This window comes from Ursus arctos, unplaced genomic scaffold, assembly GCF_023065955.2.
Source record: "Ursus arctos isolate Adak ecotype North America unplaced genomic scaffold, UrsArc2.0 scaffold_8, whole genome shotgun sequence".
Lineage (NCBI taxonomy): Eukaryota > Metazoa > Chordata > Mammalia > Carnivora > Ursidae > Ursus > Ursus arctos.
Window position 1 is genome coordinate 64,193,280 of NW_026623100.1, and position 14,252 is coordinate 64,207,531.

The 14,252-nt window shown below is 42.5% G+C and overlaps 2 protein-coding genes across 8 annotated transcripts in view; one reads left to right on the plus strand and one right to left on the minus strand.

Annotated features, from left to right (window-relative positions):
- BABAM2 (BRISC and BRCA1 A complex member 2) overlaps positions 1–4,918 on the minus strand; it is a 396,696-nt gene extending 391,778 nt beyond the window's left edge. The window contains exons 1-2 of the mRNA XM_026521231.4: positions 4,779–4,918; positions 1,294–1,445 (exon numbers count right to left, since the gene is read on the minus strand). Of these exons, the coding sequence (XP_026377016.1) occupies positions 1,294–1,421 (128 nt within the window). The 5' untranslated portion in view covers positions 1,422–1,445; positions 4,779–4,918. The remainder of the gene's footprint in view (positions 1–1,293; positions 1,446–4,778) is intronic.
- A 244-nt stretch (positions 4,919–5,162) lies between these two features.
- Positions 5,163–14,252, plus strand: part of RBKS (ribokinase) — an 87,548-nt gene continuing 78,458 nt past the window's right edge. For 3 of the 7 annotated variants that reach the window (XM_026478089.4, XM_044390907.3, XM_057309106.1), the window contains exon 1: positions 5,170–5,367. In XM_026478089.4, coding sequence (XP_026333874.1) covers positions 5,279–5,367 — 89 coding nt within the window. In that variant the 5' untranslated portion in view covers positions 5,170–5,278. Of the gene's footprint in view, positions 5,368–14,252 lie in introns of all 7 variants that reach the window. The other 4 variants (XM_026478099.4, XM_048222757.2, XM_044390901.3 and 1 more) reach the window with 3 other exon arrangements.

A 14,252-nucleotide genomic window follows, 5' to 3' on the forward strand; every position in this document is an offset into this window, starting at 1 on the left:
TGAAATTAGTGGCCAAAAGTACGATGAGGAAGCGAACATCTGCACCGTCTCAAGGCATGGCTCCAGAAAATACTTACCAGGGACAAAGGAAAGCTCGAGCTCGCGCTATAGTGGAGAAATGTGGCGGCGAGTGGTCAAAGTTACCATACCAGTCACAGACACATAAGCATCACGTACTACCTGAACTAACACACTGAAAAGCACACGGTGTCAATTCTGTAGTATTCTTGGGGGTGGGGGGATTCTCACTGTAATAAAGGGAAAACAGTAGATGAACCCATACTGAGCAACACTTTACAAAATAACTAACCAGTGCTATTTTCAAAAGTGTCAAAATCGGGGCACCTGGGTGGCTCAGTTGGGTAAGCATCTGCCTTGAGCTCAGGTCATGATCCCAGGATCCTGGGATTGAGCCCCGCATCAGGCTCCTTGCTCAGCAGGGAGCCTGCTTCTCCCTCTGCCTGCTGCTCCCCCTGCTTGTGCACACTCACTCTCTCTCTCTGACAAATAAATAAGTAAATAAAATCTTTAAAAAAAAAAAAAAGGGTCAAAATCATGAAAGACAAAGAAAGACAGAAACAGCCACAGATTAAGAAGACCAAGAAGATGAGATGGCTAAATTCAGTTTGGATTCTGGATTGGATCCTGGACCCAAAAAAGGACATGCATGAGTGGGAAAACTGGCAAAATTCAAACAAGGCTTGTAGAACAATCAACAGCATTACAGCAACATTAACTTTCTGTAGGATTTTGTAAATTTTTGGTAAATCTACATTGATTTTGAAATAAAAAGTTGGGACTTTTTAATGCAACATTTCCAGGTGTGAGATTCTACTGTTCCAACCCCACTGTGAAAAATGACTCATTCTATTCTATCGCTATTATAATTCGCCTATTGGGAGAGATTACCAAATGATATCAGATTCAGAATCCCAAAACCCAACTCTTAGAGTACATGCTGGATTGTAGCAGACGTAACAAGAAAACAAGTCAATGAATGAAAAACACACTTGCTAAAAACCACATGGCACGTTGTTAACAAAGAGACATGCCAAAAAAAAAAAAGACACAAACATTGTGATCATAAAGCAATGGCCCACAACACAAATAAAACAACTTGAAACATAAAACGTCAAGATCTGGACCAAAACCAACTGTGTCAACATATGATAAGATCATGACTTGATGAATTTCTGTGGTGTTCAATCTTTATGAATCTGGTGAGAGAAGTTTATTAGTAGGTAAAGGCTGAATTGGGTCTGATACAGTAGTTGAAGCAGTTCTGGTACATACCCAGACTTCAAGTCAGTTATCCTCAAACAGTTCGTAGCATCCAGTCCCACTTTTCCATTGCGGACCACACTAGATATGAATGGGGAGAGCATTGGAGAAATTCGGTTCAAGGCCACTTCTGGGGACATTTTAGTTTGATTTGTAAATCACCACTGAAAGCAGAAGGAAAGATGGTGGTCAGAATATTCAGAGGAACTAGACAGAAGTTTCCTGAAAACTGCCACAGCACATGGACGTTTCTCTTGCATGAATAAATACTTCGTTTCCCGTCTTATGAGGGCCTCTTCCAATGACCCTCCAGAAGAAACCAACCCCCCGTTGCTCACCTCCTCAGGACAGAGGCTGCACCACTGCTTTTCAGGAACAGAAACAACCCTTCAAATCCAATTCCCCCCTCCTTTCCAAAGCTGACCGCTACACTGCCCCACACGACCTAAGGCTACCTTGCTCTATCTTACAACAGGCAGCTTCCTACTTTGAGGCCTCAAGAAGTCTTCGCTAACGATCCTCTCCCCCAACACACAAAATGTACACACCATTAAGTCAGGAACTGCGCCCTCTGTGTCCCCACAAGAAGGACTTGATTGGTAATACTGTATAACATTCAAGAATAAGTATAACCTGCTTACCGTTGTTACTTACGAGAAATTACTTACGTCTGATATACTGTGCCTCCACCGTGTGCTTTAACTACTCGCTTTGTTATCTCGCCCCTGCAGGGACTATGTCTTGAATCCCTGGTGTTTAACAAAAGTAACTGGCACACACTAAGCACCCAGTAAAAGTCTTTTAATAAACAAACGAATAAAGAGATAAAAACCAGAGAAGTATTGACTTATGGAGAGAAGATAGTATGCCCTCAAAAAATTTGGTCGAGGATAATGTATCTGAGGAACATACGTAGCAAAAAGCTATTTAACAATTAAATCATGAAAATATACACTTATCCGGATATTAAGCAACATAAACTAACATGGATCTAAAAGTCTTTGTCTTTCAGGCACTAAGAAGTTCTTACCCTTGAAAATACAGACGTAAAACCAACAAAGCATATCTAAATTATTTGGAAGCCCATGGGGCTGGGGAGGGAACGCATGAATTCCTCTAAATAGATTTCTCAATGAAAACCTCTACTTTCAGAGGTGAATAAGTCCATTTAAATAATCACTTTCTTCCTCAATCTGAAAGGATAACCCCGCATCAAAAGCAAATTAATTTCTTACAAGTTACGACTACAAGGAAATGATGTTCTGGTCCTAGTTTTCATAGTTTTACCATAAGAGGACTTACAAGTCTCTGCTAAAATAAATATTGAAAACCAGTACCTGTTTTAATCACTTCAGATAGTAATAGAGGGAAGGACTGCGATGATCTTTCAAAAAATAACTTGGTGACCTTATATAGTGATGACACCCAGAAGCACCTTCGAGGCAGTAAAAGCTTTATACTTCAGTACTCAAATCATCCTTTCTGCAAATATAAAACAAGCTCCTCTTCCAGCCACTTAACAGATGACCTCCCTCCACCATTCCAATGTCACTACAAAGTAAGAATAAACATCTAATGCCCTGTATTATCAATCATAAAAATCACGCTGTACATTTTTATAATACTACCACTTGTAAAGAGCTTCCAAATACATTCTTACAGCTGATCTGCACAATCCTGGGCAGTAGGCAGGTATCAGAATTCCCACTCCACAGGAGATAAGGATAACTTCTGTAATTTGTCTTGAACAGCGTACTAACCCATATTATTATTTTGAAGCTTATTTTTTTCCTATTCTGCGACATTTCCATTCTTATTTCTATCCACTGATGTCACAGTTCTTGAAAGGATGCTTATCTAGATCATATGCAAAACACAGAAACACTCATCTGGAAAAAAAGCGAAGGATCTCACCTACATTACAAAATTATTCTTCCATGCTTTTTCCCATAATATCTATCATTATTTTACCTCTCATTTCTATGAAAAATGGAAAAAGAATCAACACATTCTGAAAAACCAACTGAGTATCAGGCACTGTATTACCCACCTCTACCTGTAATTTCATTTACTTCCCCCCCCCAACAACCCTGTTCTCTATTATTGTTCCCATTTCACAGATAGGAAAACTAAAGCTCAGCAAGACTAAGTAACTTATTCAAATTCACAAACGCAGCAAGAATAAAGATCAGAATTCAAATCCAGATGTCCCTCCCAGTCCAGTATACCCATCCTCCTCTCACTTAAGCATGTATAATTGCAATCACCAAAGAGAAGGGCATCAAAGTCATCTGTTCAAGTATATACCTTATAAAATTGGAAGAGAAAAAAATTATGAATTTGAACTAATGGTTGCTCAACCACTAGAAACACATTTGACTGCAGCTGGTCTGCTGCCAAAGCTGGCCTGAGTGATCCACCAGTCAAATGCTACAGGGAAGAAACCTGTACCAAAAGTCAAACTGTACTTAAAGGTGACAACAACCCATCCCAATTCAGCAACTGTCAGGACCTTCGACTAACACCTGAAGGAATGAATTTCTTTGTTTCAGAACAGCTACAATACCATTTTTTGACAGTGCAAGACTTCCTGCAGCGTTAAAATCTGTTTCAACCGTAGGTGTAGTGACTTCTCTAAGACAGAGGGGAAATAAATGCTCCAAAACCAGAGGTCACGACATAGCCAAAGATGATGGTTCTTCGGTGTAAGCCTTTTGAGCCAGGGATATGGATAGGGGATTACCCCCAACAGTGGCTTTTACACGTCACAGTTCTATAAAGATCCCAGCTAGACACAAATTTACAGCGGCCAGCCTCCCCTGAATGCTAGCTGTGCAATTTGTATTTCCTGATTTTGACGTACTACAGAAGGAAAATGCAGAAATAAAATTTTTACGGGGTCTGCTGCTCGAAACAGGGTCACATAAGGTCCTCTGATGGGCAGCCTGGGGACTACAAAGACGTCTAAGGCATCGTCCAGTATCTCGCAATTAAGATGGGATGACAAACACGGAAACGTGTGCCCTGCTGACGTCATGGAACGGAAAGGGGTGGCGTCCTGCTGCGTCACCTCAACGTCATACAGCGCACGAGGGAAGTTAAGTGGGGAAGCAATTTCTCCAGGGGCAACATTCGAGAAAAACAAGTCGGCTCAGACCCAAAGAATGACCACCGCACTCTAGGGGCCATTTAAAAAGGGATACTCTCCCTTTTCTCAAACTGTATGGTCCCCTCATCAGGATGGCAGGAGAAAGGAGTCTGAGGTTACTGAGGGAGCAGGGGGCGAGCTAGATATGCAAAAAGAGCAGCCTCTGGCCTTGGGGGACTCGTTTTTGCGGAGACCAGCATGATGGGGATGAGCAGGGCATCTTTGGAACGGGGGCCTTCTCTATAGGAAGAGGCGGCGAGCCCTGGGCATACTTAAACCACGGTCCTGTGCACAGGCCACCTGTGCGACTCGGGATCCAACCTCCCCGCACCAGCCCCAGTCCAGGTACCTGGAACTTAGTCCGATCGGTAACCGGCGACTACGTGGGGTACAGGTTACCCGAGCGCGCCCCCGACTGACGCACCGACCTGCGCGCGCACCGCGAGCCGGATGCGTGCGCGCCCCCGGACGTCCCGCCCCGCCCCGCCCCCTCTGCGGCCCGGGAGCCGGGCGGCGTGCGCGCCCCCGGACGCACCGAGCCGGGCGCTCGGAAGGGCGTCCCCGCAGTGCCTGAAAGGTCCTTGCTCCGCGCCGGCCTCGTGGGTGGCGACCGGCGTGGAGCCTGGAACTATGAGAAGGGCTCTGTAACGAGAGGTGGTGCAGGGAGACCGTCCCGGGAAGAACAGAGGGCGGTTGGGGGCGGGGTTATTTCGGGCAGTCAGGTGGGCGACCCGCAGAGGCGTCTGGAAGGCCCGCGTCGTTAGGGAGCGTAGGAGCGGCCTTTCTGGTTACCAGGTCGGACAGAGGGCAAAGGTCAGCCTCCGGGTTGGAGAGCACCACCTTTGGGCCATGGCCGCATCTGGGGAACCCGGCCGGCAGTGGCAGGAGGAGGTGGCCGCGGTGGTAGTGGTGGGCTCCTGCATGACCGACCTGGTCAGGTTAGTCCGGCTCAGTACGCAGAGCCTGCGGTCGCGGGAGGGGGCGGACTGTGCTTGGCAGCGGGGCTTTGGCGATGGACAGTGCCCGCTTTCCGGGTGAGCTACAGGTTTCCCTAGCCAGCAGCCTGCCTCCCTGGCGTGGAGGAGGCAGAATTTGAGTTGGTAAGGTGACTGTCAGGTTAGGGAACGTAAGGGGCCAGGGTGTAGTGGAAGCTCTTAACTGTTACTAGAAGCACCTGCAAAGATCCTCTCCGGTTTTCTTGACGAGTCTCCTGAACCTGTCCCCTGACTAGCCTGAGTAACTTTGGTCAAGTCATTTTATCTCTTGAGAACGTGCCCAGCTCCCAGGGTTGTTATGAGGACTAAATGAAGGAAAGTGTTTTGTGAACAGTGACGTGAGCCAGGTTGGGTATTATTCGTCTTAACTTGAATGAGTGGAGCTGGGGTCAAAAAAGGCGATCAATCAATCACCTTTCATCATACTGACTGTTGGCATTCCTGCAATAGTTCATATTTACACCTTGTTTTCGGTATTAGTATCAGTATTTGGGCTATCTTATGGCAACCCGAGTGTGAGTCAAAATAACCCATAAACACAATGTTTACAACCATTAAAAAAAAGATCAAATAATGAAAATATGCTAAGTGATGGAGAGACTGCTCATTTGTCTTTTTTTTTAAATGAAAATGGCGGAGTGCTTAGCTGGCTCAGTACTAGAGCACGAAAGTCTTGATCTTGGAGTTGTGTGTTCATGCCGCACCTTGGGCTTAGAGCCTACTCAAAAAAAAGAAAGAAAATGGCTTTTCTGATTATAAAAATAATATATGTTCATTGTTTTAAAAAATCAGATATTGCAAGAAAATTCTACCATTCAGATTGCTTCCATTTAATATTTTTGTGAATGACTTTCCAAATATGCTGTTTTTACATTACAAAAATTAAAAATGATCAGGCATACTACAGTAAGACCTCATCTGTCCTGCAACCTTGCTTTTCCAAAGGATAGCAGAGAGCCTGGAAATAAGTAAAAGGGTCTTGGGAAAATCAAGTCACCAAATCTCTGCACCACCTGTGTTTTACTTAGAAAACAGTTCCAGGATCTGTATGTAACCAGTTTACTCTTTTATTGCTTAAAATATTTATAAGCTAGGTTATCAAATTTCCAGACCAAGAGTAGAAAGGGGGAGAGACTGCTAGTGCAGGTATAGTGATTGTCAAAAAAATTATAGGTACACTGGCAAAAGAAAGCTAAACAATTTTCCCATGCACCCTAACTGAATAAGTGTCAGGTTTAAAATTCAGAGCCACTTTCTTCTTAGTCTGAGCATTATGTGAAGATTGACCATCAACATTAAGGATAATTATACTTCATAAAATGAATACTTTTCATACTTGGGAGAGGGTGGAGTGTCAAAGGCTCATGTAGCATCTGTCGGGATTTTAAAATCTTATTTAAGAGCTAGAAGAATTTGGGGTCCCTGAATGGCTCCGTCAGTTAAGCGTCCAACTCTTGATTTCAGATCAGGTCATGATCTCAGGATCATGAGATTGAGCTCCACGTGGAGCTCCACGGAGCCTGTTAAGATTCTCTCTCTCCCTCTGCTCCCCACCCTTAAAAAATAAAAAAAGATATAGAGGAATTAAGAGATTATTTAACCCAGCCCTTCAGTTCATAAAGGAGTAAACTGAGGTCCAGAGAAATAAAAAACTCTCACGTTGTATATAACCTTTCTAATTTTTCTTCTCTCGCCATTTTCTTTCCTTTGTAAAATAACTAGGTTTCTACTTCTCATGAATCACTAGTAAAAATTTTACTCCCTTAGAGACTGTCTCATGGCTCTTCTGCAAACTTCTATGGTTGCTGATTACTCCTGCCTCTGACGATCTTTACAAAACACCTGAGTATAGAATTTTTATTTAAAACCCTGCATCTGTGATAAACTTGGGTCTAACTTTCCCAGTTGTGGTACGTACCATGATTGTGTTAGTTTCCTCTTGCTGCCAGAACAAATTGGCACAAACTTAGTGGCTTAAATAATATAAATTTAATATAGTTCTGGAGGTCAGCAGTCTGACACAGATCTCACTGAGCTAAACTCAAGGTGTCTGTAGGCTGTGTTCCTTCCTGGAGGCTCTAAGGGAAATCTGTTTTCTTGCCTTTTCCAGCTTCTAGAGGCTGCCCACATTCTTTGGCTCATGGCCCCTTCTTCCATCTTCAAAGCCAGCAGTGGTCAGTCAGGTCTTTCTCACCTGGCATCACTCTGATGCTCGCTTTTTCCCTCCCTCTTCTACATTATAAGAACCCTTGTGATTACATTGGACCCAAATGGATAATTCAGGATAATATCCTTATTTTAAGTTAGCTTATTAGCAACCTTAATTTCCCTTGCCATGTTACATAACATAAGTTCTGGGGGTTAGGAATGTAGACGTCCTTGGGGCAGGGTGGGGGAGGGGACATTATTTTGCCTACCACAGTGGTGAAGCTTATAGTCAAAAACTCTTACAATACTTAGAGCTTGGGGGATCACTGAAGCCCATCATCAGTTCAGTCTCCACATTTTACAGGTGAGATAACTAAGAGACTAGTTAGATGACTCACCCCAAATGACACAGCCAGTTAGTGGCACAGTGAAAGCTGGAAACCCATGTTTCCCAAGCTTTATCTTTGCATTATATCATTCTACCTCTGCCTCCGGCTGGTATTTATTGCCCTTTTCATCTGCAGTTCATTTGGAAGCTTACAGTGTGTGCATTCACTGTGTACTTCGTAAGCTGATAAAGAACAACTAAGGATTTATAATCTTCAGGTCTAAAGATGGTACCTTCGTGACAGTCCCTTACTTTATTTCTTGGTTGAACTGGAGCCAGCCTGGGCACCCGTGTCTATACGGGTGTATGTTAGAATGACTGCAGAAATAAAACTACTTCAGTGGCCAGGCCCTTGGATGCTCTTGGACAGCATCCAATCCAATTCACTTTCTGTATTACATTACTGTGTGCCAGACACTGCTAATTCAATCAATGAGCAACTTTTTTTTCATGTCTAATTTCAGTTTGCTATGAATAGTAAGCTCTGTGTACTAATAATTTTAAAACATCATTAGCTCATCCAACATGGCAAACAGTGAACATTATTTAATACCCACCTATGTTTATCATTACTCTCTTCTTAAACACTCATCTCTGAAGTTCCACAATGCAAACATAAGAGAAATCAAGCTTGTGGAAAATTAAGTCAGAGTTCTTCCAAAGACAGGATTCCATGAAAACTCAACAACAGATGAACTTCTTGAGAGATTAAGCTCACAGATCTTTGTTAATCATGCTTTCACTAATAATCTTTATTTCTTATGACATGTATCACCCATGTTTTATTCACTCGGCAAATATATATTGACTTTATATGTATATATGCCAGGTACTCCCCTAAGTGCAGATGATGCAGCTGTGAAAAACACAGCCAAAAATCTCTGCCTCGTGGAGCTTACATTCTAGTGGAAGAGACCATATCAGTAGAAATAAGTAAAATGTGTAGTATGTTAGATAAATGCTAAGGAGGAAAATAAGGCATGAAAGGAAGATGGGAGTAGTGATTTGCCCACAGAAAGCCTTGCTGAGAAGGTGATTTTGAGTAAAAACCTAGAGGAGGAAAGGAAGCAAGCCATACAGATACCTGGGTAAGAGCATATGCAAAGGCCCTGAGGTGGAATCATGCCTATTGTGATGGGTGAACAATAAGGAGTCCAGTGTGGCTGAAGAAGAAAAAAAGGGAGGGGGAGGGCAATTAATGATTAAAGGATGTTAGGTCATACCCTGAATAAGATGAAAAGCCATTGGAGGGCTTGAGTAGAGGGGTGACCTAATCTGATTTACATATTAATATCATCACTATGGGGGCTGTGTGAGAACAGACTGAAGGAAGGCAAAGGCAAAAAAGGGGAGACCAGAGTCATTACAATAATCCAGGCAAGAAATGATGGTAGCTTGAAAGCAGTCCAAGTGAGGAGAAGTGGGCATGTTTTTATTATATTTTGAAGGCAAAGCTGACAGGATTTGCTGAGGACTACAGATGGGTCAGGGATTACTCCCAAGTTCTGTGGCCTCTGCACATGGAAGGGGAAGCTGACCTTTGCCGAGAAACAGAAGACTGGGAGCAGAGCAATCTGGCTTAGCGGGGGGGCAGTATCAGGAGCTCAGTGTGGACATGTGAGATTTGAGGTGCTTGTTAGACATCCAGCTGAGGCCGTCAAGAAGACAGATAAAGGAGTTTGGAGTTCAGAGGGTAGGACCAGCTGGAGATACAAATTTGAGAGTCATCAGTGTATCGAGGATATTTGAGGCCATGAGACAGGATGAGATCACTGAAGGTCTGAACTCCTAGGGCACTCCAACATCTACAGCATCCTTTCTTTACATAATTTATCTCCCATCTCCCAGTCTCTCTTACCCCTAAAACTTGCTTTGAGACAAGCTCAATACAAACCCATGTTTACATTTCCATGGCGATAGACTATGATGTCAGCTAAAACCCTGTGTTATCCCTTTACATGCTCCAATTAAAAGTGATGGCTTGAGAGATAAGGCTCATGTTCAACCAAGCATCTAAATTTAATCCTTGGCAAGTCAGGAAATGATTGCTTAATTCTCAAAAGATTTTAATTGGATGGCGGAATAAGTGAATTTAGAAGCTTTTCGATCCAAAGTGGATGAAACATAGGACCTAGATTACTTTTTTTAAAAAGCCAAAAATGTATACCATACCTAGAAAAGGTTACATGTGTCTAACGTATTACAGTAACCTTTAACCTGCATTCCGCTGGAAGCCTCTTGACTTGTCATATTTGGAACAGAAAAATCTCTTCTGCTTCGCATTTTCAGTAAAGTAAAAGCCAGAGGAATGTTGACCTGAGGAGTAACACGCATTCCCAGTGTTAGAGGAATATCCTTTATTATCCTTTCTGCTCCTAAAGTTGGTCTTGAAAGTTGCCTATCAGTTACCAACTCTTAATACTTTGTCAAATATGTTTCTGTCAACCAAATTCCCTAACATCAAAAGAGATCATTCATGGGAAATTTGCTAATTTTGGTCCCTTTGAGGAAAACACATTAAAAAGTAAACTGCAAAACAAAACTAAAAAGTAAACTGCACACGACAAAGCAAGCACACCTACCGTGCGGTGCTGCGAACAAGTTCCTTTAGGGATCCGTTCCCTTGCCAGCTCTTCACACCCTAGCGTCTGCCCTGTTGGGAGAGGAAGGTTGGGTGGGCTTCGTGACGGATGTCTCTTCAGTATTTTGGTTGCTCGCGTACACTGTTGAAAGACGGGGACTGTGCTCAGTGCTAGGGATACTGCGATGAGCAAAACATGGCCCTTGCTCCCGAGGAACTTCTAGTCCGAGGGAGAAGGCAGACACGAAGAGGGGTCATCGCAGTGTGATGCGGTAAGTGCCTGCAGGTTCTGTGGGAGTCCAGGGAAAAGCGCCTGGATGGGGTGCCTCCTGAGCCAAGCTTTAGAAAATAAGCAGGTGCTAACCCAGCAAAAAAGAGGAGGGAGCGCATTCCGGCCAGCTGGGATAACCCACAGGGGCAAAGTCACGGCTGCGGGTATGCGCGGAGCGTGCTGGGACAGCCGCTACTGGGTCCGTAGAGTCAGAGGTAAGATGTTGCGGAGAGGCCTGGTCAGCCACGCTGAGGCGCTTGGGTTTTATTCCGTAGACCCTGGGAACCAATAAAGGGTTCAAAGGACAGGAATGACATTTCCCATAGCTCCCTGGCTGCCAAAGTGAGGATAATGCCCTCTCTAACCCATCCGACAAACGTATCGTGAAGCTCCAATATGACCCGTTTGTGATTATTCGTGATGATGGGAATGTGAAAGAGGCATGAGCACCGAAAACCAAAAACTGTAGATAAGTGAAAATTTTTAATAATTGATTCCAGAATACATTATTTTTTGTACACTGATTTATCTCATTATATTTGCTTAGGATAAAATTAATTCCATTTGTATTTCTTTAACCTACACCAGCAGATGGCAGGAAGAAGTAGCCTAGATAATTACAATGTGATGACAGAAGTCACTTTGAAATTTAAAGTTTACTATAATTAATTGGCAAAATAGAAAATAAAATACCGGTTTTGTAGTTATTTGTCACTGTTCATACTTGCCTTCTTCAGTGAATTAAAATGTTTTTCATCAGGAACTTCAGTGAATGCTTCAGTCTCACTAGTTCCCCTTCTGCTCTATTTCTCTGCATCCTGATTTTCCCACATACCTTATTGGTTGTCCAGTCCCCTCTCACTAGTCCCCCATACACATGTATTTCTCCTGCCCTCTCCTCCTGCACGTTCTAGCTCCGGGATTAGCTCCTTCTCAGCCTCTCTATCCAGGCTTCTCTTCCTTGTCCAGAACTTTGCTCAGCTGGGAGGCAGGAGGTCTGTGTATAATTATTCAAAAAGATTTAGTTGCCATCTGATGGCATTTTAATTTTTAAATATGTTCTAACTACTTGACCTCTGTGCCTCTCCCAGTGCCCTCTGTACCATCAGTCTTCAGTCCTGTGTCAGAGGGATGAAGGAGGATGCAGCCCCTTTTTGTTTCCTTTATTCCGACCATATTGCCTTTTGATAACTGGTTTACTTCTCTCCTTGGGCCACGCTTGTACACAGCACTTCTGCACTGCTCTCACCTCACTCTGACTTCTTGCATACACAGGCATCTGTCATCCCAACTATCTCCATAAATGTCTTTTAAGGTGCAGACCATTCATTCAAAAATATTTACTTCTGGGGGCGCCTGGGTGGCTCAGTTAAGTGGCTGGCTCTTGATTTCCACTCAGGTCATGATCTCAGGGATCGAGCCATGTGTCGAGCTCCGCGATCAGTGGGGAGTCAGCTTGAGGATTCTCTCTCCCTCTCCCCCTCCGCACCATGTGCATGCTCTCCCCCTCTCTAAAATAAACAAATATTTACTTCTGACCATGATGGAGTGACTAGTACCAGACTTACCTTCCCACCAGAAACAACAAGAAAATGGGGTATATAAGGGACAAAATATATGAAGCAGCTATTTCAGATGTTAGACAATAGGCATGTTATCCAGACGAGAAAGGAAACAAACAGGTGGGTCCTAGAGGCACATTACTGACCATGGCACAGCGAGAAGAAACTCAAGGAAGTATGGCAGTATCAGTGAGTCGAGAAAACTGAGTTCATAGCTTAGGGAGACTAAGGTGGCTAGAATGTGTGGGAACATGTACTGGAGAGGAAAGAGCTAATCAGCGAAAGGTCTAGAAGTCTGCATGGGAGTCCCCTTGAGTCTGTTGCTAAATAATACATGGACATACATAGAGACTCCACAAAGCTGGGCCGCTACTAGAGAGCTCTAAGCTGAACATTTCCCAGAAATTATACAGGAATGGGAGGTATTGCAATCTATTTGGCCAGAGACATTATTGAACCGTTGGAGCATTCAGTAGAGATCCCAGAAGGACCACAACTTAGTAAAAGGGGTAAACTTGCCCTAAGTAAAGGCTACTCTGAACTCTCCCTAATAAATCTCAAAAGCAATCCTCAAAAGTATCAAACAGATAAACTATTTAGCTGCCCAAAAAACCAAAGTTCAACCCTTTGGAAAAACACAACAAAATTAAGACACCCGATTGTAACATTTGCAATATTCAGCATTCACTCAAAAATCAATAGTCATGCAAAGAATCAAGAAAATATAATCCATAACCAAGGGGGAAAGCCAATCAAAATTGATACAGAGAAATAGCCAGGATGGTGGAATTAGCAGAAATGGATTTTAAAAGAGCCATTATAAAATGCTCAGTGATTTAAAGAAAAACATGAATGTCGTGAGGAGAAAAGTGGGAGATACATAAAAGAACCAGATAGAAGTTCAAGAAATGAAAAATGCAGTTTTTGAAATGAAAAATCACTTGATGGGCTTATCAGCAGAGTAGACATTACAAAAGAAAGGATCAGTGTACTTGAAGACAGATTATCTAAATTGAAGCATAGAGGAAAAAATGACCAAAATACACAGAGTCTTTGTGATGTGAGACAAAGAGTCTGTCGTTTGTGTAATTGGAGTCTCAAAAGAGTGGGTGAGGCGTGAGGCACAAAAAATATTTGAAGAAATAATGGCTGAAAAATTTTCAGATTTTATGAAAATTACAAACGTGTAGACCTAAGAATTCCAGTGAACCTCAAGCAGGATAGGCATACTGTAAACCACAAAGCACGTTGTAATCAAATTCCTGCAAACCAATTATAAACAGAAACTCTTAAAAGCATCCAGAGGGGGTGATAAACAGACATTACATATAAGGGAACAAAGATTCATTGCAGACTTGCAAGCCAGGAAAAAAAAAAAAAGAAATGAAATCTTTAAAGTGCTTAAAAAATAAACTGTCAACATAGAATTTTATATCCTTCAAATAAGAAGGGGAAATGAAGACAGAAAAACAATATCTGAGAGAATTTATCACCAGAAACTCGCACAATAAATGTTGAAGGAAGTTCTTTAGGCAGAACCGAAATGGTACTAGATGGAAGCTGAGATCTACCCAAAGGAATGAAGTGCCCCAGAAATGCTTAATGTATGGACAAATACGAAGACTTCTTTCCTCCATTTCTTAATTTCTTTAAAAGGCAACTGATGGCTTAAATAAAAAATAACAGCACAGTGTTGTAAGGTTTATATCATATAGAAGTAAAATATGTAACAATACTAGCACAAAGATTAGGAAGGGAAATAGAAGAATAAATTACACTTACAAGTAAAGTGGCTTAGTAATGTTTGAAAATAAGCTGTGATAAGTTCAAAGATGCTCGTTGTACACCTTAGATCAATCACTTTTTAAAATAGAAAAA